The following is a 25,437-nucleotide window of genomic DNA, read 5'->3' on the forward strand; positions in this document are numbered from 1 at the left end:
CAATACCAGGCGCACCCTGATGATGTAAAGCGGTAGTGAACGTTCAGGATGCCCAAAGAAAAGCTAACTCTCCCTGCAAGGTAAAGCCATAGTGTGCTAGTATGTATTGCATACTAGCACAATATGAAAGACTTACCTTAAAACTAAGCCCTTCAGTGGCACACTATTATTGCTAACAGAGCTTCCATCTTCACCTGGTCTCCCTTCCGGGTTCATGGGCTGCAGCCACTTGAGTGACTGAGCCACAATGAGGTCACTCCCGCACATTTGCACAGGAATCGCGGCTGTGGCACGGAGCTCTGAGGGACTGGCAAGGGTATGCCATTCCTTCAGAGCTCATGCGCCGGAGATGTCACCAGCTGCTGCTTACTAGAATATCTCCTAATTGGTACACGTCTAGGAGATATTCATTTAACCCAGGGCTCAAAATTTCAAGTCCTGAGCTACTAGCCAGGCCTCAAGGGTTACTCGCCACCAGTTGCCCCGCCCAACCCCTACCATGCCCCGCTCCTAATCCCACCCCTAAACATGCCTTCATAAGTTATCTCATGAAATGACACGTAAATGTTTTATGCAGAATTACGTTATAAAAATAGATATGAACAACTTTATCAGCTATGTGTCCCCAATGCAGCCTGTGTCCGCCAGTGCAGCCTGTGTCACCAATGCAACCTGTGCCCGCCAGTGCAGCCTGTGTCCGCCAGTGCAGCCTGTGTCACCAATGCAACCTGTGCCCGCCAGTGCAGCCTTTGTCCGCCAGTGCAGCCTGTGTCACTAATGCAACCTGTGCCCACCAGCGCAGCCTGTGTCCGCCAGTGCAGCCTGTGTCACCAATGCAGCCATGTGTCCCCATTGCAGCCATGTGTCCCCAATGCAGCCTGTGTCCCCATTGCAGCCTGTGTCCCCAATGCAGCCTGTGTCCCCATTGCAGCCTGTGTCCCCAATGCAGCCTGTGTCCCCAATGCAGCCATGTGTCCCCGATGCAGCCTGTGTCCCCGATGCAGCCTGTGTCCCCAATGAAGCCTGTGTCCCCAATGCAGCCTGTGTCACCAATGCAGCCATGTGTCCCCATTGCAGTCTGTGTCCCCAATGCAGGTATGTGTCCCCAATGCAGCTGTGTGTCCACAGTGCAGCATGTGCCCGCCAGTGCAGCCTGTGTCCGCCAGTGCAGCCTGTGTCACCAATGCAGCCTGTGTCCACTAGTGCAGCCAGTGTCCCCAATGCAGCTCTGTGTCCCCAATGCAGCCTGTGTCCCCGATGCAGCCTGTGTCCCCAATGCAGCCTGTGTCCCCAATGCAGCCATGTGTTCCCATTGCAGCCTGTGTCCCCAATGCAGCTATATGTCCCCAATGCAGCTATGTGTCCCCAGTGCAGCATGTGCCCACCAGTGCAGCCTGTGTCCGCCAGTGCAGCCTGTGTCAATGATGCAGCCTGTGTCCACTAGTGCAGCCAGTGTTCCCAATGCAGTTCTGTGTCCCAATGCAGCTCTGTGTCCTCAATGCAGCCCTGTGTCCCCAAAGCAGCTCTATGTCCCCAATGCAGCTCTGTGTCCCCATTGCATCTCTGTGTCCCCAAGTCAGCTCTGTGTCCCCAATGCAGCCATGTGTCCCCAATGCAGCCTACCTGTGTAGGGTAAGGGAGAGGAGAGGGGAGCCGCCACTGCCTGGTTGATCAGAGCGTGGGGAACATAACAGCTTTAATTTCAATAGCTGTAGCTGTAAAAAATAGCTGTAAGTAAAAATAAAAAAGGAGAGTTTACTACCATTTTAATTTCTTTGTAAAATCTTTATTCAGCCACAAACAGTATACAAGATGTCCTCGTCCAGGGACGGCATCTCCTTGATATTCATAATTAATTAATTCATTCATAATTCATTATAGATAAGCCCAATAGGGTGAATCACCTCAAGGAGGGGCGGTCCCTTGATGGGGACATCCTATCTGCTGTTTGTGGCTGAATAAAGATCTTACAAAGTGACGTCATTGCTAGGCAGCTGGTGTTGAACTGTTTCCCTTAGCGAGCATCCATGGTTGAGGAGAGGCATCTGGATCATTTAACAAATCCTCCTGCATAAGTTTTACTTGTTTATCTGCAGTCTTCTCTTCTCTACATCTACAGTCCAGAATTTATAAAACTTGTCTGAGCTGTCAAAAAAAGGGGGGTGGAGAGCTGAAGTTATACTCTGCAGAGCTCTGAGTGAGGAGAGCTCTGAGAGCTGATTGGATGGGAGGGACACACTCCCTTCACGCAGCACACAGGAACAGAGCTGAGGCTGTCAATCAGTTAGAGCTCCCTCCCCTGTCACATTTTTTTTCTCTTGGTGTCAGAAAAACTTGTCAGAAGTGATTCATGCTGATAGCAGAGGAACAAAGCAGCAGACAAAAAATGACACTTGGTGCTCTTTATTGGGACAAGTACACACTATAGAAGGATATGCTTTGTTCACATTTCATGACTGAGGTTAAGAACCACTTTAAGTTAAGGATTTATAGCTACAGCCACATTCAGGTCTTTGTCACTGTTTCTGGGCAAACTCTTGCCCTCTGTCACATTATTCTGTCATGTGCAACTTCCATCTCCTTTGTAGGTAAGGTAGAACTGGTTCAGAGGAACGGCACTGCTCAGAAAGTGGAAATTAGCTGCTCTGCACTGTCACAGGCTCAGGGGGCAGATGGGTCTGGTGAGAACATAAAAAAATCCTCACCTACTCTTTGCTTTGTTCATTGGCGCTTTTAGTTTAATGTGCCCTCCTGAGTTTAGCTTTGGATGTGCGTACTTCTTGTCCGTGCATTGATATAGGCCTAGAGAGCCAGCATAGCTTCCAGAGGTGTGAAGGCAGAGCAGCCTTTGCTGTACACCGGCAGGAATCTGAGCCTCTCTAAACCAACAGGCCAGCACCACACTGCGCCACATACTGCAGACTGTTCAGTCCTAGCACCTGTCTATGAGTGAATGCTGACCAACAAGTGGCTTCTTATTTGAGGGCAAAGGCCAAAAAGGGCACCTAATCACTGACCACTAATGTAAAGATAACTTTTTTAAGGGGGGGGGGGGCATAAAAGGATCCCAGTGACTACTGATGTAAATTGGGCTAATAATTAGTGGACACAACCTAACCCTTAACCAAGTAAATAATTTGTTTTTGGGTGTGGATATAAAAGGACACCTAGCTACTGATAACTGTCTAATAGAAAGAGTTTCTTAGTTGTAAGGGGTAAGCAAAAAACTGCACCTGACAACCACAGTAAAGAGGACATATTAGGGGCCTGCTGGCCCTCAGTGCTGCCATAATTCAACATTAGCAGTGCGATATAGGCCACTAACATCAATGCTAAGCTCAGGGTAACATGTACAAAGCTCAATGGAGACCACAACAATACTTTGTCACAATGTCGTTTGATTTGTAAGGTTAGAGAAGCTCCAAATGTATGGAGGGAGCAGTTAAAGAGATAAAAGGCCGCAGGAGAGATCCTTATGGTGTAGTAATTAGAGAAATGTCCGAATATACAGTAGTGTTACAAATAGCAGTCAGGGAAAGTAATAATTGTTGTGCTCACATCTAGGAGGTTGCTGAACACCTGTCAAGGGGTCAGACATTCTGGTAGAAGAGCCGCAAGGAATATAGCTGTCTCTGGGCAGATGTTGTCACACTCTATGCTTGGTGGGGTGATCTAGATGACCCTACACACAGCAATCTGGAGCCCCAGAATGTTAGGGAAGTGATTATTAGCCGAGATGCCCGTGTGCAACAGATGCGTCTGAAGACCAGTTTTTCATAAGGTTGACATCTGTTATTCATTTAAAGACATATAAACACCTTCAACAAGTTTCCTGAAATGTGGTCAGGCCCTTGCCAGCAACTATAGAGATTTTACTCTCTCAAAACTTTCTAGACAAAGGGCCTGTTTACTTTAGGCTTTAGGGGGGCCAGACTATGACCAGTGGGAGTAGAAAATGCCTTAGTATCAGTCAAAGTAAACAGTGCCCCATCATCTGTTTTAGTAGGAAAAATAGTGACCCATTGTATCAGTTGGAGGAATAGTACCCCATCATTGTTAGTAGGGGAAATAGTGACCCATTGTATCAGTGGGAGGAATGGTTCCCCATTTATGGTGTCAGTGGGAATAATAGTGGCCCATCATTGGTGTCTGTGGGAGAAATAGTGTCCCATCATTGGTGTAAGTGGGAGTAATAGTGTCCCACCATTGGTGTTAGTGGGAGGAATAGTGTTCAATCATTGGTAGCAGTGGAAGGAATAGTGTCCCATCATTGGTTTCAGAGGAAGGAATTGTGTCCCATCATTGGTGTCAGATTAAACTTCCTCAGTTAGAGGAATAGTGTCCCATCATAGGTATTAGTGGGAGAAATAGTACAGCATCATTGGTGTCTGTGGGAAAAATAGTGACCCATTGTTGCTGTCAGTGGGAGTAATAGTGTCCCATCATTGGTGTTAGTGGAAGTAATAGTGTCCCATGATTGGTGTCTGTGGGAGAAATAGTGTCCCATTGTTGGTGTCAGTGGGAGGAATAGTGTCCCATCATTGGTATCAGTGGGAGGAATAGTGTCCCACCATTGGTATCTGTTGGAGAAATAGTGTCCCATCATTGGTTTCAATGACTGGAATGGTGCCCCATCCTTAATATCAATGAATGGAATGGTGCCCCAAGAGCTGGATAAAGACAAGCAAAGGGCTACATCCAGCCTGCGTGCCGCAGTTTGGACACCACTGTATTAGAGGAACATGAATGCCGAGATAAAAAATGATTAGCACTCAGCAACTAGGTCAGTTGCAACATTTTTATATATGATTGGGTTGCATTTGCTGGCCTTGCATAGGTCAAACAGTTTAATCCATACATTCCTTTGCAAATATTTATCTTTTTACATGTATTATTTGGCATGGCACTCTCTAGCTGTAACAGCAATGCTGCATTATTTGTTGAAAGTTCACTTGTCCTTTAAGAGAAGTTTAATCTGATTTTCACGTTTCCAGAAAACACAAGTTGGAGACGTGCCACACGAACTAGAGGCTGATGACCTGGAAGACGATACCCCAAAACGCAAGAACAGAGCCAAAGGAAAGGTAGAGAACTCGGAGATGTGACATTAAAAATGGAAGAGCAGATACTGTGGGTCGGGACGAGGGTAGAGGAAAAGCTTAACTGAAATAAAAGGTAGAATGGGGAAAAGAAGAGGAAATAGAAAAGACATCAGAGGACAATAATATTAGTGTGAGCTGTAAGCAGCTCTTCTCCTGCTCTTTGTTAAAAAAAAGCTTTCATTTTGCTATTTATTTAGTGCACTTAACAGTCGAACAAATATGCATAATTGTGTTTTATAAATAACAAGCATTCAAGGAAAAAATATGAAAAGCGCTGAAAATCTCCCATTTTCAGCCTGTGCTAGTTGAACAAATATCCTTTATTACAACATAAGTTGATGAGCCAAGAGGAAGAAACACAAAAATAAAAAGGCAGAGTGGGTGGCAGAGGAGTCTAGAAGTGAGGACATATACTTTTAAGGTGGGGGGGAGTTTCAGTATTTTCTCAATACTATACCACCATATTAGAAGTGCATTGAGTAATGTGTCTTGTGCGCAATAAGCTTTATGAACCATAGAATAGCTGATATTGTCCATGTAAATAATTCTCTATTTAATATACTCAGGACTAAAAGATTTCATTTTTAAAAACATTTATTTTAATATGATAAATAAGAATGGCATATGAATATTTAAAGCCCAACATTCCAAGGGTTAAAGAGGAACTACAGTCTGCTCAAATAATTTGTAATAAAAACATCTTTGCCATTCTGACGCTTCCCTCCAACCACTTTGCATATTCTTTTATATATACTGTGTTTCTGTACTTGCCAGTTATGTTGCAGACATCTGCCTCCACTAAGTCTGGCTGCAACCATTTTAACTGTGGGCAACTGAAGCTGCTGCCTGTTCACTTCCTGGACTTACACAGACACACAGAGGCACACCTCCAGCTCTGCAGCTCTCATTGGCCCTCTTATGACTCACCCCCCCTCCATTCCTGGCAAACTCTCACTAGAGTGAGAGAGAGAGCTGTGCTTGATGTCATAAGTCTATGCTAATGACCAGACAAGAAACAGGAAGTGTGCTGTGTAAGGTATTTGATGACAGAAAAAATTTGTTTTACTATCCAAAGTTAAAACAACCAGGGCAGAAGATTTAGTAGATGGAAAGTTGAAAAAATGACTGAAGGTCCGCTTTAACTGCCCATTTAGTTTTTACTTACCTGTTCCTCCGTTCCCCCCAGCAGGTGGCTCTCCTCCATGATCAGCAGATACCGTCCCTCGGCGTCATCACATCCAGCACAGGGCTAATAAACCCTGCATTGGTCTTGATGATGTAAGGACTTTAGACTGCTGGAGCATGGAGGAGAAGATGCTGTGGGGACCACTCTAGTAGCACAGAGAATCGGGAAAGCCAAAAAAACACCATCCAGCACTCAATCCCAGGACTCCCCCAGAAAACAGGACTATGGCAGGCAATGGTTTCAGTGATGCAGCCCTCTTCAGACTGAGCGGTCCTCCAAACACTGCAAAAACATACACAAGAGGGCACAAACGCCTAGTGCCTTACCACCAAAGCCATGTATTAAAAACAGACAACAGTGTTATACTCACAAAGTAGGAATACAATCAAGCTTGTCATATAAGCTGCTCCAACTGGTGAGGCAGGTGACTCTATTGCCACGTGGTGGAAAAGCTTACACGTTTCGGGGGGCAAACCCCCTTCCCCAGAGCTTTCTGAGGAAGGGGGTTTGTCCCCTGAAAGCTTGGTTTTATTCCTACTTTGGTATAACACTGTTGTGTGTTTTTAATAAATGGTTTTGATGATAATGCACCCTCTTGTGTATGTTTTTGCAGAGAATCAGGTAAGTAGATCTCCTTTTCTACATACCCTAGATGTAACTAGAATTTGCAGGCTCAATCCCACTGCAAGGGATAATTTTTAAGTTTCCTGGAGTTAGGATTTCAGAGATTCACTTTTTTCCTCTTCTTTCTTATTACTTATGTTTATTTCTTGTGTTCAAAAGCCTATTACTTACCGAGCTCAATAGCTCAAACTGAAACATACTCAAATTGAAGGAGACAATGGAGCAGGGACGTGCTGGGGGGCCAGATGGTCAGCGCAGACAGTAGTACACACGTATTCAGCTCAGTGATGCTTCCTAGCAGTCCCCTGCTCAGCTACTGCACCTGACACACAGGCACGAGCAGAGGCCAACAGCGCTGTTTTTAATCCCTTGTACTATACTCGATTGGTTGTCCCGCCTCGTGACTATAAAATCCCTATTCTATGCTGGATCTTGAGCGTGTTATCCGAGGAAGGGGTTAAACCCTGAATCATGTAATCATATACCGCTCAAGCTCCGGCACCTGCTGTGATACTGATCACATCTCCTGCTCTGATCCATTTGATCCATCAGGCTTTGCCGATGTCAGCCTGCGATCAGAGCGTGTGACGTGGCCGGGGAGGAGTCCTGTGGTGTCTGGACACATTGCAGCTCAGCCTCGTACCTGCTGCCCCTCCAGCATCCATCTCTGTTCTCACCTGCCACTGCAGCAGCTCAGCTATTTTTCACTCTACATATCGTGCTTCCTGGATCTGGACCCAGCCTTTCCCCTCCCTGATGTAGCCCGGCTTTGGTTATGGTCACCGCTCCCAGCTGTTGGAAAGTGTTTTCAGGCTTCCAATTTTTTGGTCTGCAGACCCCTCTGACCACAGCCCTCACGGAAGTGGGACAGCCATTTCTCCACCACCTTTTGGCTCCATTGCTGGCACTATCACAGTGAGTTTGGCCATTCTGACGATTTTTCCCATTTGTACTGTGTATTGGTTACATGTTTTATCAGCAATAAACTGTTTTAAATTTCACATGGATTCCATCTGCAATTGATTCCTTGCCACCTCCTGGATCTGCGCTTCCCAATTCTGTTGTTTTTGTCTGTTTCTCATTTGGTCATTTGAGTGCGGTAGCAGCGGTCCAGTGTGACTTTTCATAATTACTTTGGCTCCTTGGTTTACTTTCTGGGCTTGGCTCCCTATCGGAATTTTCATGCTTTTTTGACCCTTTCCATGGCTGCGAATTGTACACCTTGGTTTCCCCGGATCGGCCATTACTGACCTGGAAATGAATGCCTTTTTTGCTTTTATGCTGCCATTCTTATAGATATTTATTATTCAGTTAATAATCTGTATCTCCATCAGATGTTATTGCATGCTGCCAACTGTTTCTGTTTTTTTAAACATTATTGATTTAATCAATCGATTTTGTTTATTTTTTTTTATTTTTGTGTGTGTGTATGAGTTTTCTTTGGGTGTGTCTGTTTGTCTTTCTCCACCATTTCCCCAGCAACATGCATTCTGACAGAATTACCAGACTTAATTCCCTCTTTGGGTCTATTCATACTCCACTCATTCGTCCTCTGTGACTAGTTCCACTGACTCAACCAGGGGACCCCGACCTCCACACACTGAAGAGTTTGAGGTCCGTATGAGGAAAGCTTTTTTTGCTTTACAACATGCTAGACAATATGAATGTATCCAATGGTGGGATAAGTCCTTCCTGGAGCAATATTTGGAACTTAAAATAACCCCTAGAGGACTGAGAATAAAGAAACAATGTGGTTTTCTTGATGAGGACCTAGTTAAGGATTGGTGCCTATTCTCAGAATTTTGCACCAATAAATGGATACAACTGATCATCAAACAAAGAGACAGGATGTTGGAAAAAGCCAAAGCAGCCGTGGGTGAACATGAAAGGATAATCCATGGCTTTGCCACTTCCTGTCTCTTTGAGAAATGGTATCAAGGCCTCAATGATAAAATTAGGAAATTTGAGGACGAATAAGTACTTAAGAAACTTAGCAAGTTTGAGCGTGATTTAAGAGACTATAAAGAGGGTAAAGTATTTCAGTGGAGTCGATCCACTGGGTCTGATTTACCAAATACTCATTTGGTAAGTAACAACAATAGGATTGTTGGTGGTAACCGCTTCAACAAACACTATGAATACTAAAAGCAACAAAAACAGTAAAAAAGGTAATAAACATAAAAAAAATCTGACATATTCTCAGCTAATTATACATCCACTATTGGTCAGCCTGTGGTGATTAATACACCTTCCCTCTTTTCTAATATGGATTTGACTCCAACTGGTACACTGAGTGTGCCCATGTCCTCTGGGCCTACACCTTTGCCCGTTTTCAGTGATTTAGTCCCCCCCATCACTGTCCCTTTTTCAACTAGTGTTGTAGACACCTCAGGGCCATCTTGCCCTGGCACAGTTATTGATCACTCCAATATTGTATCCTTCCCTTTTCCCAATACCAATAGGTTTAGTCCTCTCGCCAATATTTCTGAGGATTTAGAGCCAGCCACTTCTCCAGTCCTTTTCACAGCAACAGAGTCTTCCTCCACGTGTTGGGGCTTCCAATATTCTCAGTGAGGACCCTTCTTTTTTAGTACTGTCCTCCACTACCCCTCTGGAAAAGACAGGAAAGATGAGATTCCCCTCTAAGTACTATTAAAATTTACAATCTGTCCTCTCACATCCTTGATGATACCCAAACTACCTGACTCAGGAAGGGATTAAGTTTTGCCCAATGTATATCTGCTAAGAAATTTGGTCTGTTTAAGGATCTTAATCGTTTCATTAGAAACTTGACAGTGAAGCGCCATTATGCCAAAAATACTTCAACCATTGTTGCGCTTCAAGAGAGTCAAATAGATCCTGTTTTGAACCCTATTATAAGGTCTCCTTCCGACGATGCCCTAACCCTCCAGAACCTTTGGGAACTCTGGGAGGAGGGCCATACTGATAGCCAGCCTTTAGAAGCATTTTCTGATCCTCCTGTGGAACATACTAATTTTCGCCCCATCTCTACATTTTACCCTTCACAATCCAATCCATACATTGATACATTTTATCAAGTAGTCTATAGGGATCTGATACAGGTGTGTAATGAGCAGTCACGCCCTACACAAAACCTCACTCAGGCTGAATGCCAGGCATTACGCTCATTAGAGAACGATTCGAATGTCACTATCAAACAAGCTGACAAGGGAGGCAGCTTGTTTGTACAAAACCATAAGGACTATTTAGATGAATCCTTAAGGCTACTTGCTGATACAGATACCTACATGATACTGCCTAGAGATCCCCTTCCTGAATTCCAACTTGACCTGAGAGAGTTAGTTGATGAGGCCACAAAGGATGGGGTACTAACGACTTTTCCTTCTAATGACACTATGTAGTACTCCCTACTTCTATCATGCACAAATCTTTATTGAATCCCCCGGGAAGACCAATCGTGGCTGGCAGTAACAGTTTTACTTCCAGATTGTCCCAATAAATTGATCGTATTTGCAGCCGATTGTTCAATTACCTTCATACATTAGGGACTCCGGACACATTATTGAAATTTTACATGAGTATAGGTGGGAGAATCAAAACCTATGGGTGCCCATTGGCGTGTTCTCCTTGTACACCTCAATTCCACATGGAGTCGAAATAAGGGCACTTAGTCACTTCCTATGTACTGAGCCACCAATCAACTCACGACAGGCTGAATTCCTGGTGGACAGTACCAAATTTTGCTTAGAGCATAATGATTTTGTTTTCCAGGATACTTTTTATCTTCAAACCAGGGGCTCAGCAATGGGAGCCAGCTTTGCTCCGTGTTATGCCAATATAACAATGATGTGGGAACAACTTTTTGTTTGGCATAACAATCCCTTCTCAGAGTACATCTGTCACGGACTAATACTCACCGAGGCCGAGATGCCGAGAGCGGCTCGCCCTTACGACCAAGCGCACCCAGACCCCTGAAGTGGGTACAGAGAGCTGGGGGCACGCGGAGGCACGGGCTTCCGGGAGGTAGGAGGTCCGGAGATAGGAAGCGGGTGCTCTGGGATCTGTAGGAGGGACCAGAGATAAGGACTGAGTATAGGCAGAGGCAGGACTGTAATTATGAGCAGGGGTCAGATGTGTAGCAGGCAGATTAAACAGTAGGAAGTCCGTTAATGCAGGCAGAGGTCAGGGTATCAGGCAATCGGGTGGAGACAAGTCCATTACACAGGCAGAGGTCAGGGTATCAGGCAATCCAGTAGAGTAGTGGTTAACAAGCCAAGGTTCAGTACACAGAGACAAGCAGATAATGGGGAAATCCAGCAGAGTAGTGGTTCAACAAGCCAGGGTTCAGTACACAGAGACAGGCAGAGATCAGGGTATCACAGGCACAGGGAATCAGGGAGAGCTGACGATGAACCAGCAACCCGACTGGGCGCTGGAGCCGTCAGAAATAGTCTCCCTGCCCGGCGAGCGCGTCAGTGTGACGCGCTACCGGGCACCCGCACAGGCGACGGCGCGCACACGGGGCCAGCCGTGCACCCGCGCGCGCCGCACCATCAGGCCGTGGACGGGTGTGCGGCGAAGCGCCAGTCCCCCGGGCATGCGCACCGGAGCCCGGCGAGCGGAGACGCTCCCTGGCTCCTGACAGTGCCCCCCTCCTAAGGGCGGACACTGGATGCCTAGGCAAGCCATCAATTCCGGATGATCTTGGTGGAAAGTTTGGATTAGCCGTGGAGCATGCAGGTTCCTAGCGGGTTCCCAAGAATTATCTTCAGGTGGGTAAATCACTGAATCAGATACTGTAGCTGCCTGCCCTTCTTCCTACAGCTCAGAATGGACTCCACTTCGAACTCATTCTCGCCATCGATTCTGACTGGCGGAGGAGGAGGCTCTCTTCTTCCCGGAAAAGGGCTAGGCACCACAGGCTTCAACAATGACACGTGGAAAACAGGATGGATCCGATATGTCTTGGGGAGTGCTAGCTCAACAGCCACAGGGTTAATGATCCTCTTGACTTGGAAAGGACCGATGAACTTGGGTCCAAGTTTTCGAGATGGCAATGGTTATCTAAGATTAATGGTGGACAACCAGACCTCTTCTCCTAAGTCAAACTTTGGGTTCGCCTTTCTGCCCTGATCATACTGTTTCTTGTAGTCTTCCTGCGCCTTGTGTAACATATCTTGGATCTTCTGGAAGTTGAATTGCAACGAGGTTATCCTGTCCTGAACTGCGGGGACTGTCATTTCGGGAATGTCGTTAGCAAAGGACGTGGGATGGAACCCACAATTTGGCCAGAAGGGTGTCTGGTTGGTAGAGGCATGAATTGAATTATTGTATGCAAATTCAGCGTAGGGAAGAAGACTCGCCCAATCATCCTGAGAACCTGAGCAAAAGCAACGGAGGTATTGCTCTAACGTTTGGTTTGTCCTCTCCGTTTGACCGTTGCTTTGGGGGTGATAAGCTGAAGAGAGACAAACGTTGATGCCCAGGGACTTGCAGAGTTCCCTCCAGAATTTGGACGTAAATTGTACGCCCCTATCCGACACAATGCTTCTTGGTATACCATGGAGCCTCACGACCTCTTTTAGGAAGACATTGGCTGTGTCTACGGCAGATGGAGTGCCCCTCATGGGCAAGAAATGGGCCATCTTAGAGAAGCGATCGACAATGACAAGGATGGTAGAAAAATTTTCTGAGGTAGGTAGGTCGACAATAAAATCCATGGACACATCAGCCCATTGCCGTTCCGGGATGGGCAAAGGTTTGAGCAGGCCCCAGGACCTAGTGTTTTGGCCCTTGTTCCGCTGGCACAGAGAACAGGACGCCTCATACTCTTTACAATCCCGCCTCCATCCTGGCCACCAGAAAGAACGAGAAAGTAGTTCAGACGTTTTCTTACTCCCGAAGTGTCCTGCCATCTTATGGTCATGACACATCTTAAGGGCTAAGGACCGAGTCCCTTGTGGAACGAATATTTTTCCTTTAATCCAAAAAAGGTCCTCATATTTTCTCAAGGAGTGCACTACTGGTTCTGTGCACGAGCTAGATGAGGATCTAATGGATGACATTAAATCCGCCTGAGTTAGTCCAAGAAAGTTTTGTGGAGAGAGGATCGTACTTGGCGTTGACGTTTGAGAGTCTGCGGAGAACATCCGAGAGAGAGCATCGGCTTTCCCATTCTTTGCTCCAGGTCTGTAGGCTATATGAAAGTTGAAACGGGAAAAGAAGAGGGCCCAACGGGCTTGGCGGGGTTTTAGTCGTCTTGCTGTTCGGAGGTACTCTAGATTCTTGTGATCCGTAAAGATCATGACCGGGTGTATTGCACCCTCCAGCAAATACCTCCACTCCTCTAAAGCGAACTTTATAGCCAACAGCTCCCTGTCACCCACATCATAGTTGAGTTCCGGTGGACTGAGTTTCCTAGAGGCGAAAGCTACCGGATGCAGAATGGCCTTAGGTCCCTGTCTCTGGGAGAGAATTGCTCCAGTTGCGATCTCCGATGCGTCTACCTCTAATACGAAGGGTTGAGTCGGGTCAGGATGACAGAGAATCGGGGTGGAACTGAACAACTTCTTCAATGTTAGAAAAGCCTCTTGAGCGGCTGAGGACCACTGAAAAGAACTGTGCTGACGGGTTAATTGGGTAATAGGTGCCACGATGACCGAGAATCCAACAATAAATTTTCGATAGAAGTTGGCGAACCCTATAAACCTCTGTACCCCTTTCTTGTTAGATGGAGCCGGCCACTCTTGAATTGCCTGAATCTTCTGTGGGTCCATTGCGACCCCATTGGTTTAAAGGATGAATCCCAGAAACTGTATGGTTGATTTTTCAAATTCGCACTTTTCAGCTTTCAAGTATAGCTTGTGCTGTTGAAGTATGGTAAGAACCTTCTTTACATGTCTCTTGTGTATCTCTAGCGTGGGGGAGAAGATAAGAATATCGTCCAGGTATACAACAAGGAAGTCATCCAGGTATTCTCGGAATATGTCATTCACCAGGTGTTGGAAGGTGGCCGGGGCATTACAGAGTCCGAATGGCATCACTAAGTACTCGAAATGCCCGAATCTGGACCTAAAAGCCGTCTTCCATTCGTCCCCAGCCCTGATCCTGACAAGATTGTAGGCCCCCCGGAGATCAAGTTTAGAGAACACCTTAGCTGATCGGAACCTCTGAAATAACTCAGGAATGAGTGGTAGCGGGTACCGGTTCTTAATCGTGATGTTGTTGAGCTGTCGATAATCTACACAGGGTCTTAAGGAACCGTCCTTTTTCCCAACGAAAAAGATACCCGCTCCGGCGGGTGAAGATGAAGGATGAATGAAGCCCTTCTTGAGATTTTCGTCTATATATTGTTTAAGAGCTTCTAGCTCGGTTTCTGAGAGAGGGAATATCCGACCAAATGGAATCTCGGATCCGGGAAGGAGGTCGATCGGACAGTCGTAGGACCGATGAGGTGGTAGGCGGTCAGCCATCTGTTTACTGAAGACCTCTTGAAACTCAAGGTACTCGGAGGGAGCATGTTGGAGGTTGCCCAATGGCGCAGCCATTGTGGCACAAACTTTGGGAGCCGGGAGCAGACAATGCTGAGAGCAATACTGAGAGGAGAAGGATACTGCCTTGGTGCTCCATTTAATCTGTGGATCGTGAGCCTGTAACCAGGGCAAGCCTAGTATGACGGGAAAGATAGGTGAATGAATCAGGTCAAGCCGTAAGAACTCCCGGTGGCCGGAATCAGTAGTTACCAGAATAGGTTGGGTTTCCTGGGTGATGGGACCTGAGCTAGGAAGGTATCCGTCGGCCAGGTGCACCCGTAAATCTTGAACTTTAGTTTGTATGGGAATATTCAAGCTGTCTGCCAAGGCAGAGTCTATGAAGCAACTGCACGCTCCGGAATCAATGATGGCCTGCAAGCGGGTCTCCCCTTCCGGAAGCTGTAGGGAGATAAACAACATCACATAAGTCTTGGGAATATTATTGTTTGGATAGTTTAACACATCTGGCTGAGGAGACTTACTGGGCCTGATCGGACAGGTGCGCAGGAAATGTCCGGTTCCTCCGCAGTAGAGACATAGGTTGGACTGTCGCCTGCGTTGCTTCTCTTCGGAGGTTAGTGGGCCCCGGACCAGGCCGAGCTGCATGGGTTCGACCTCAGGGACCGGTGTAGCAGCAACCGAAGTTGAGGTCGGGGTCTGTGCGGAGTGGGGTCTTGGTAACGCCCAGGTGGGGCGTGGACCTTGCAAACGCTCTGAGCGTCGCTCCCGCAGTCGCCTGTCTAGTTTCATGGCTGCTTGAATGAGTTCTTCCAAGGAAGCAGGGGTTTCCATCCTAGCTAATTCGTCCTTAAGTAACTCGGACAAGCCTTGGCGGTACTGATAGCGTAGGGCCGGCTCGTTCCAATTTGTATTGGCCGCCCACTTACGGAATTCCACAGTATAGTCCTCAATAGGTCTTCTTCCTTGGGACAGATGGTGCAGGATGGCCTCAGCTGTAGCCATACGCGGCGGGTCGTCATAGAGCTGGGACATGCTCTCAAAGAAGGCCTCGATTGTATTCAGAACAGGACTGCTCTGTTCCATCAAGCTGTGGGCCCAAGCTTGGGGTTCTTCGGATAGTAGGGAAATCGCAAATCCCACCTTAACGATTTCTGAAGAAAAGGTTCTTGGCTGGAGAGCGAAGTAAAGGGAGCATGCATTTTTGAAGGCCCTAAACTTCTTACGGTCCCCTGAGAACCGTTCAGGTGTAGGAACCCTGGGATTGCAGAAGTGCCATGACGACAGTAGGGTTGGCGGAAGCCTGAGGGAGCGGACCCCCACTGCTGGGTGCGGGAGCTGCGGCTGCAGGGGGTAGTGACCCTGTGATCTGCTGAAGACGGTTATCAATTTGGGTATAACCTTCCTGCAATTTCTGTACTGAGTCAGCAAGAGTAGACACCTGTTGGCACATGATCTCCAGAGGAGAGCGCGCTCTGTCGGCCTCAGACATCTGGCTGGTTTGTACTGTCACGGACTAATACTCACTGAGGCCGAGCCGCAGAGAGCGGCTCGCCCTTACGACCACGCGCACCCAGACCCCTGAAGTGGGTACAGAGAGCTGGGGGCACGCGGAGGCATGGGCTTCCGGGAGGTAGGAGGTCCGGAGATAGGAAGCGGGTGCTCTGGGATCTGTAGGAGGGACCAGAGATAAGGACTGAGTATAGGCAGAGGCAGGACTGTAATTATGAGCAGGGGTCAGATGTGTAGCAGGCAGATTAAACAGTAGGAAGTCCGTTAATGCAGGCAGAGGTCAGGGTATCAGGCAATCGGGTGGAGACAAGTCCGTTACACAGGCAGAGGTCAGGGTATCAGGCAATCCAGTAGAGTAGTGGTTAACAAGCCAAGGTTCAGTACACAGAGACAAGCAGATAATGGGGCAATCCAGCAGAGTAGTGGTTAACAAGCCAAGGTTCAGTACACAGAGACAGGCAGATAGTGGGGCAATCCGTTAGAGTAGTGGTTCAACAAGCCAGGGTTCAGTACACAGAGACAGGCAGAGATCAGGGTATCACAGGCACAGGGAATCAGGGAGAGCTGACGACGAACCAGCAACCCGACTGGGCGCTGGAGCCATCAGAAATAGTCTCCCTGCCCGGCGAGCGCGTCAGTGTGAAGCGCTACCGGGCACCCGCACGGGTGACGGCGCGCACACGGGGACCGCCGTGCACCCGCGCGCGCCGCACCATCAGGCCGCGGACGGGTGTGCGGCGAAGCGCCAGTCCCCCGCGCATGCGCACCGGAGCCCGGCGAGCGGAGACGCTCCCTGGCTCCTGACAACATCGTTTTCTATGGTCGATATATTGACTATGTGCTTCTGATTTGGGATGGTACTAAAGATCTTTTTCTATCCTTTGTGAAGCATTGTAACGTGAACGTTCCAGGTCTCAGCTTCACATATGTTGTCGAACCAGACCGTTTGATTTTTCTGGACTTAGAATTGTTCCATGATACGGGCACGATACATACTAAGAACCATTACAAGCCGGTGGCAGGCAACTCATACCTTCATTTTGAGAGTTGCCACCACCCGGCCTGAAAAAGAAACATACCTAAGGGCCAATTTCTCAGATTGAAGAGAAATTGTTCTAAAACCTAGGACTACACATCCCTGAGCCAAACCATGACCAAAAAATTATTGGAAACGGAATATCCTCAGGATCTTTTTTCAGAGGCCTTTACATCCTGAACGGATGGTTGTCCCAAACAGAGTACTAGATTTATCACAGGATTTAATAGCAACTATAGAAACATCACTAAGGTCATGAACAAACATTAGCATATTCTCCAAGCTGACCTGAATTTGGGTCCTCTTCTCCCAGAGGTACCCCAAGTTGTTTTTAGAAGGACCCGTGCCTTGAAAAACATGGTTGCTTCGAGCATCTCCAAATTTCGGTGTGACAAACCGACCGATATTAGAGGTTATTTCCACAGTCCTGTTGGTATTTTCTAATGTAAAAAGAGGAGGTGTCTAACCTGCCAGTCCATCCCTAATGGCCACCCTTCCATTACAGATAGAGCGGGCAAAGGTTATGTCATTAGACAGTTTATCACTTGTTCAACTCAGTTTGTAGTCTATGTGCTCAAATGTTCATGTAATCTGTTATATGTACGCCGGACCATACGCACGTACGCATGTTGCGCACTAGGGTAGGCAAGCATCGCAGATTTATGCAGAAAGGCCTGGTCCAACATAGTGTGCCACACATTTCTCTCAACATCATGCAAGAGTTTTCAAGGCCATGACAGTTCTAGCGATTGAACATATCTCCAAGGGGTCCCTTACAGATAACGAGAGATTCTCGTTATTATGCAAAAGGGAAACCATGTGGATATATGACTTAAATTCTCTCTAGCCCCATGGGTTAAATGAGGAGTTGGATACCCATACCCTCATTGATTCATAATTTATAAGTTATTATCAACCTGGTCCCCTGTTTGCGTCATTTTCTATTTTTGAGGCTTGTATCATATTTTTTTTAAAACATTGCTGGTGGTTTATGAGTTGTGTCCGAGTATATGTGTCCAATCACTTTTTTCAATACTGAATGGATTTGTATATGTGTGTATGTATGTATATATATATGTATATGTATATATTGATTTATATATATAATTTTCCTTTTTTTATATATATATTGTTACTATTCATTTGACAGTGTTTTTAATGCCTTGTACGATAATGAATTAACATTAATATTTATTTTTGTTTTTAAATGTTTTTCTATGATATTCGTTACGATATCTAGGTATTGGATGATTGGTGGTGGATCGATTGGTTGACCCGCCTCATGACTATAAAATCTCTATTCTATGCTGGATCTTGAGCGTGTTATCCGAGGAAGGGGTTAAACCCCGAAACATGTAATCATATACCTCTCAAGCTCCGGCACCTGCTGTGATACTGATCACATCTCCTGCTCTGATCCATTTGATCCATCAGGCTTTGCCGATGACTGCCTGCGGTCAGAGCATGTGACGTGGCCGGGGAAGAGTCCTGTTGTGTCCGGACAATTTGCAGCTCAGCCTCGTATCCGCTGCCCCTCCAACATCCATCTCTGGTCTCACCTGCTGCTGCAGCAGCTCAGCCATTTTTTACTCTGGTCATACAGTGATCGTGCTTCCTGGATCTGGACCCAGCCTTTCCCCTCCCTGATGTAGCCCGGCTTTGGTTACGGTCAACGCTCCCAGGTGTTGGAAAGTGTTTTCAGGCTTCCCATTTTTGGTCTGCAGCCCCCTCTATCCACAGCCCTCACAGAAGTGGGACAGCCATTTCTCCACCACCTTTTGGCTCCATTGCTGGCACTATCACAGTGAGTTTGGCCATTCTGACGATATTTCCCATTTGTACTGTGTATTGGTTACATGTTTTATCAGCAATAAACTGTTTTAAATTTCACATGGATTCCATCTGCAATTGATTCCTTGCCACCTCCTGGATCTGCGCTTCCCAATTCTGTTGTTTTTGTCTGTTTCTCTTTTGGTCATTTGAGTGCGGTAGCAGCAGTCCAGTGTGACTTTTATAATTACTTTGGCTCCTTGGTTTACTTTCTGCGCTTGGCTCCCTGTTGGAAGTTTTGTGGTTTTATCAGGTTTAACGACAATAAGCCACATTGTGCCTCCATGAGTGCCACCTGAAGCTGCCAGCTCATTTGGCTTCCTGGACAGCAAGACCCAGCAAAAGATTGATTCATCCAAGATTTTGGTTGGATAGAAAGGCAGTGAGCTTCTGCTGTGCCGTCTCTTTAGATAACCCATAGATGAACTCATTAGTCAGCTGTTTGTTCTTTCACTGTTCAATCACAGTCTGGGTAAGGGACAAGACCTGTAGTTTTTACTTCAACACAACAGAGAAAAATGAGGTGTCCTGCCTGAAGGGAGGTTGCTGCAGTGTAAGAAGCATGCTGATAGGTGGAGAGAGCAGAGTGACAAAGGGATGGACTCATCAGTCTGCTGCTTCTTCTTTCACTGCCCAATCACAGGATGGGGTAGGGATGAGACCTGCAGCAGTGAAAAGTCAGGTCTCCTGCCTGAGTTGAGGGTGCTGCAGTATAAGAAGGGGATTTGGAAGATGTGTAGATTGTAAGCAGTATTGGAGGAACGTACCAGACTACATCATGTAACATGATTTTTTTCCATAGGCCTGTGGAATTGGTGGCTTAAAGAAGAGACAGGATGCTTCCGCCTTAGAAGATAGAGACAAACCTTATGTGTGTGACAGTAAGTGGACCAAAAATCAAATTAGCTAGCTACCACTCGAATTGCCCAATCTGTTATCCCACAGTGTTTGCAGGTGCTGGCCGGGTTGAATACTGGCTCGTCAGACACAATGAGGGCTACAACAAAATGTCGCCCATCCACACACTGCCTCGTCATATAGTGAGCTCTTTTTAGTAAAATTACCAAAAGTATTGGAACGCCTGCCTTTACACACACATGCATCCCAGTCTTAGTCCTTAGGGTTCAGTATTGAGTTGGCCCACCCTTTGCAGCTATAAAAGCTTCAACTCTTCTGGGGAGGCTGTTCACAAGATTTAGGAGTGTGTCTATGGGAATGTTTGACCATTCTTCCAGAAGTGCATTTGTGAGGTCAGGCACTGATGTTGGACGAGAGAAGGCCTGGCTCGCAGTCTCAGCTCTAATTCATCCCAAAGGTGTTCTTTCGGGTTGAGGTCAGGCCAGTCAAGTTCCTCCACCCCAAACTCGCTCATCCATGTCTTTATGGACCTTATTTTGTGCATTTGTGCACTGGTCCAAATCATTTGGTGGAGGGGGGATTATGGGTTGCGGTTATTTTTCAGGGGTTGGGCTTGGCCCCTTAGTTCCAGTGAAGGGAACTCTTAAGGCGTCAACATACCAAGACATTTTGGACAATTTCATCCTCCAAACTTTGTGGGAACAGTTTAGGGATGGCCCCAGTTCCAACATGGCTGCGCACCAGTGCACAAACATGGTTCATAAAGACATTGATGAGCGAGTTTGGGGTGGAGGAAGTTGACTGGCCTGCACAACCCAAAAGAGTCCTGACCTCAACCCAAAAGAACACCTTTGGGATGAATTAGGGCGGAGGCTGTGAGCCAGGTCTTCTCGTCCAACATCAGTGCCTGACCTCACAAATGTGCTTCTGGAAGAATGGTCAAACATTTCCATAGACACACTCATATACCTTGTGGACAGCCTTCCCAGAAGAGTTGAAGCTGTTATAGCTGCAAAGGGTGGGCCAACTCAATATTGAACCCAATGGACTAAGACTGGGATACCAGTTCATGTGCGTGTAAAGGCAGGTGTCCCAATACTTTTTATAATATAGTGTATGTCTTCAGTGTGGTATCCATGGGAAAAATCATAGATTAAGCCCTTACTGGGCGAAACATATTAGTGGGGGTTCTCCCATGGGTAGAAGACCAAGCTGAAGCCATCACAGTAAACAGTAAGCAGAAGCCATTGATAGAAATTGGCCTTTATTTATTATTGTTTTAGTCATACTAATTTCTAAAAGGCTAGCTATGTAGACCTATTCACTGACAAATAATTGGAATACCTTTGCATTTGATTGCTGGACTTGTTGTGTGAGTGTCACAGTCAAGTACAGCCTATATCAACCAGGGCCTCATGGGTTCCTCCAGAGGTTCTGGGGGTTCCTTGAGAAGAACAGTGACAGATTGATCTACCTAAAGTGAACAGCAATTTGGCCTTTCCTAATCATTCTTATTATTCATTTTAGGTGACACTAAACCAAAAACAAAATTCTATTCAAGTACATATTCTTAACTCAAAAAAAGCCCCTTCTATTGTTCTCAGCCTCCTACAAATCTCCAATTTCCTGTTTTTTGCTGCTGTGATGCGACTTCCTGTTAGAGGGCGGCTACGTTCCTTCTCCATTGTCCCACTGTGTATAGGAATATAGCTACCCTCTCTTACTTACTCCCGAGAAGTTCTATGAACTATGTACCGTACTATGGGATGTGTGGTGTGTATAGCACACACGACCACAACCAACGTATAGATTATTTTTGCAGAGCCTGTTTCACACGGGCTTCAGCTTGAATAAGAGCAGTGTAAACAGCAAGCTTTGACAAAGCATTTGCAGAGCTTTCAGCAAGCCATTCACACACAAATCCTAATGGGAGTGCTGATTGCCACTTTAAGCAAGCTGCTAGCAGGCTTTCAACAAACTTCAAGAAGCCTGCTAGCAGCTTGCTTAAGCAGCTTGCTTAAAGTAGCAAGATGCAGCTGATGACGTCACATGTGCATACGCTCTGAAGGAGCGACATACCTGTGCCTTTCCCTCAGAGCCCTATGCCGCGGCCGCGACTCCGCACCTTTTTTTTTCTTATTCAGCGTTTACTACCACTTTAATCTCATTAGTGTGTAGTATCCTTACTAGATCTGATGAATATTTTGTATAAGTTGAAGCATGTCTCTTTGGTTTAGCAGCATTGGGTGATGGTAAGCTATACTTCTTTTCCAGTTTGTGGCAAGAGATACAAGAACCGGCCTGGTCTCAGCTACCATTACACCCACACTCACTTGGCCGAGGAAGAGGGTGAGGAGAATGCAGAGAGATATCTTATACCTTTCCACAGGAAAAATAACCACAAACGTGAGTAATATCTTTTTCCTAGACGGAGGAGGTGAGATGCTGTGTGTGTTAGAGAAACAGTCCTTGTGTCTGAGATCACAAAGAGACTCATAGAAGAGTGATGGCGGAAAAAAGACTAAGTGGAAGGGGGTTGTTTTTATTTAATTTTTTTTTTTTTTTTGAGGATAGACCAATATTTTGGCCAAGCATTATTAAATTTACTTACTGGTAATTGACTTATTACCTTTCCTGGAAGTCCGTTCCAAGCATCCAATAATACTTTTTAACGTTAGTCTTGAACTTTCTACCTGCATGCTCCTATGTCCTTCAGTTTAGCTTGAAATGCTTCCCGCCTGAATTTTATTCATACCATTTTTGGCAGAGATCGAGGGGTTAAAACAGGCAGTAAGAATGCCTCCTTACTGCTTGTCTAAAGCTCTCTGAGGAGAAATCCAAACGCGGATTGCTCTTTAAAGAGCACCGATAGTGTAAACAGGGCTCACAAATCCCAGGCCAAAGGTCGCCATGGCACCACTTGCCAACCGTGTTATGGCCGAAAGACAGCTACAGCGCAGTTGTCCAGTTCTTGGAGGGTGTCCTCTCAAAGGCCAACCCCCCCCACATCAGGTGTGCTTTGTGATTGCTGTGTTCTTCAGACACAGCCGATCACAGATCGAGGGAAAGGGCCAGTCACAGCTGCCTTTTACTATGTGATCAGCTGTGTCCAATTACACCAGATGACATGTAAACATTCACCGGTTATTGGCAGTCCCTTTCCTCAGTGCTGTCAATGCGTGAGGAAAGGAAAGCCGATAACCGGCTACCCTGTGACAGTGGACTTTTACACTGATAATCAGGGCACTGATTATCAGTGCAGCCGCATTGGATCCAAACAATGCCCATCAGTGCAGCATATCAGTGACCATCAGTGCCGCTTATCAATGACCATCAGTGCCGCTTATCAGTGACCATCAGTGCCGCTTATCAGTGCTCATCAATGCTGCCTTATCAGTGCAGCCTCATCAGTGCCCATCAGTGCAGCCTCATCAGTGTCCATCAGTGCAGCCTATCAGTGCCCATCAGTGCAAGCCTCATCGGTGCCAATCAGTGCAAGCCTCATCAGTGTCCATCAGTGCAAGCTTCATCAGTGCCCATCAGTGCAAGCCTCATCAGTGCCCATCAATGCAAGCCTCATCAGTGCTCATCTGTGCAGCCTTATCACCGCACATCAGTGAAGAAGAAAAGTCACTTATTTGCAAATGTTTATAACAGAAATTAAGAAAAGGGTTTTTTGTTCTTTCAAAATTTTCTGTCTTTTTTTGTTTATTTTGCAGAAAATAAAAAACCCAGTGGTGAATAAATACCAGCAAAAGAAAGCTCTATTTGTGTGAAAACATTGCTAAAAATGTCATATGGGTGCAGTGTTGCATGACCCCACAATTGCCATTCAAAGTGTGACAGCGCTGGAAGCTGAAAAATGGCCTGGGCAGGAAGGGGGTGAAAGTGTCGGCTCCTAGATTCAAAGCTAATTTACCAAAATCCCAATCTGTAATATGAGTCAGTCTGTATCCCGTCAGGCAGGCTCCTGAATGACATATAGTAGTTGTTGGTAGATCTAAAGGCGATTGTACAATGTGTTTAGGACTCTGCACCATTTTGCTGCTTCAATGTTCAGACATGACCTTTTTTAATAACAAATTCCTATTCCTATCCTAATCTAAATTCCTAAACCACAGCAAACCTGTCAGAGTCCTTTATATATTGGCCCCACTTTAGCAGGATTCATTAGTAAGTGGAATAACTCTTCCTCTATAGTACTTCTTCTTGTTTTTCATTGCAGGTAAATAATGGATTCCATGCAGAAGCAATGTGCTGTCATTGAGATCTTGACGAAGGAGGGGTGCAGGTTGTCTGACATACACAGAAGGCTGCAGAATGTTTACGGAGATGACACCATTGATAAGAGTCACCAGTAACAAGACATTTCTCTTATGACTGTTGTCATCTCGGTAAACATTCTATAGCCTTTTGTGGATGTCCGACAACCTGCATCCCTCCTTCGTCAAGATCTCAATGATGGCACATTGCTTCTGCTTGGAATCCGCTATTTACCTGCAATGAAAAACAAGAAGAAGATGAGAAATTTGAATGACCTATATAAGGTAATACAAAGTTTACCCACTTTAGCATTACTTTCAGTACAGCCCTTGTATATAATAATAATAATTAATTTATATTATTAGATTATAAAGGAAGTCTTTAAATATACTTAGTGCTAGGCGGTTAGTTGAGGTGTATCGCAAGAACAGAGTTATGTCCATATATATTTGGACACAGGCACGATTTTCATACTTCTGGCTCTGTATGCCACCAGAATAAAATTAAAACGAAACAATCCAAATTAATTTGAAGTGCAGACTTTCAGCTTTAATTCAAGGGGTGGAACATAAATATCAAGTACAAATTTTAGGAACTGCAACCATTTTTATACACAGCCCCCCCCCCCTTTTCAGGGGCTCAAATATAATTAGACAAATTAATATAATCATAAATAAAATGTTAATTTTTAATGTTTTGTTGAGAATCCTTTACTGGCAATAAGTGCCTGAAGTCTGGAAGCCATGGACATTACCAAAGACTGGGTTTCCTCCTTGCTGATGCTTTGTTTGTGGGTCTTTCTGCCTTTAGTTTTGCCTTTAGCAAGTGAAATGCATGCTCAATTGGTTGAGATCAGGTGATTGACTCGGCCATTGCATTTCTTTTCCTTCAAAAGCTCCTGGGTTGCTTTTGCAGTGTGTTTTAGATCATTGTCCATCTGTACTGTGAAGCGCTGTCCAATCAATTTTGCTGCATTTGGCTGAATCTGGGCTGACAGTATATCTGTAAACACTGCAGAATTCATCCGGCTGCTTCTGTCTTCTGTCACATTATCAATGACCCAGTGCCACTGGAAGCCATGCATGCCCATGCCCTCACACTGCCTCCACCATGTTTTACAACCTTCTTCACACCTTTTTCTTCCTGTCATTCTGGTACAGATTAATCTTAGTTTCATCTGTCCAAAGAATGCTTTTCCAGAACTGGTCTGGCTTTTTTTAAAGATGTTTTTTGGCAAAGTTTAATCTAGCTTTTCAATTCTTCAGGATTATGAATGGTTTGCACCTTGTGGTGAACCCTGTGTATTTGCTCTTGTGAAGTGTTCTCGTCCAGGCCTTTTTATGTTGCTGAGCTCACCAGTGCATTCTTCTTTCCTCAGAATTTACCAAACTGTTGATTTGGCCACTCCTAATGTTGCTGATGGATTTGTTTAGTTTTTGAAGCCTTACAATGGCCTGTTTCACTTGCATGGACAGCTCCTTTGAATGCATGATGTAGGTTCACAGCAATAGATTCCAAATGCAAATACCACCCTTAAGCCCCATACACACGATA

The 25,437-nt window shown here is 45.8% G+C and overlaps 1 protein-coding gene across 2 annotated transcripts in view; it reads left to right on the forward strand.

Moving 5' to 3' along the window:
• DPF1 (double PHD fingers 1) overlaps positions 1-25,437 on the forward strand; it is a 211,065-nt gene that overhangs the window by 134,493 nt on the left and 51,135 nt on the right. For both annotated transcript variants that reach the window (XM_073598486.1, XM_073598487.1), the window contains exons 5-7: positions 4,995-5,084; positions 19,565-19,643; positions 21,895-22,026. In XM_073598486.1, coding sequence (XP_073454587.1) covers positions 4,995-5,084; positions 19,565-19,643; positions 21,895-22,026 — 301 coding nt within the window. The remainder of the gene's footprint in view (positions 1-4,994; positions 5,085-19,564; positions 19,644-21,894; positions 22,027-25,437) is intronic.

Source organism: Aquarana catesbeiana, linkage group LG09 (assembly GCF_042186555.1).
Source record: "Aquarana catesbeiana isolate 2022-GZ linkage group LG09, ASM4218655v1, whole genome shotgun sequence".
NCBI classification, from domain to species: domain Eukaryota; kingdom Metazoa; phylum Chordata; class Amphibia; order Anura; family Ranidae; genus Aquarana; species Aquarana catesbeiana.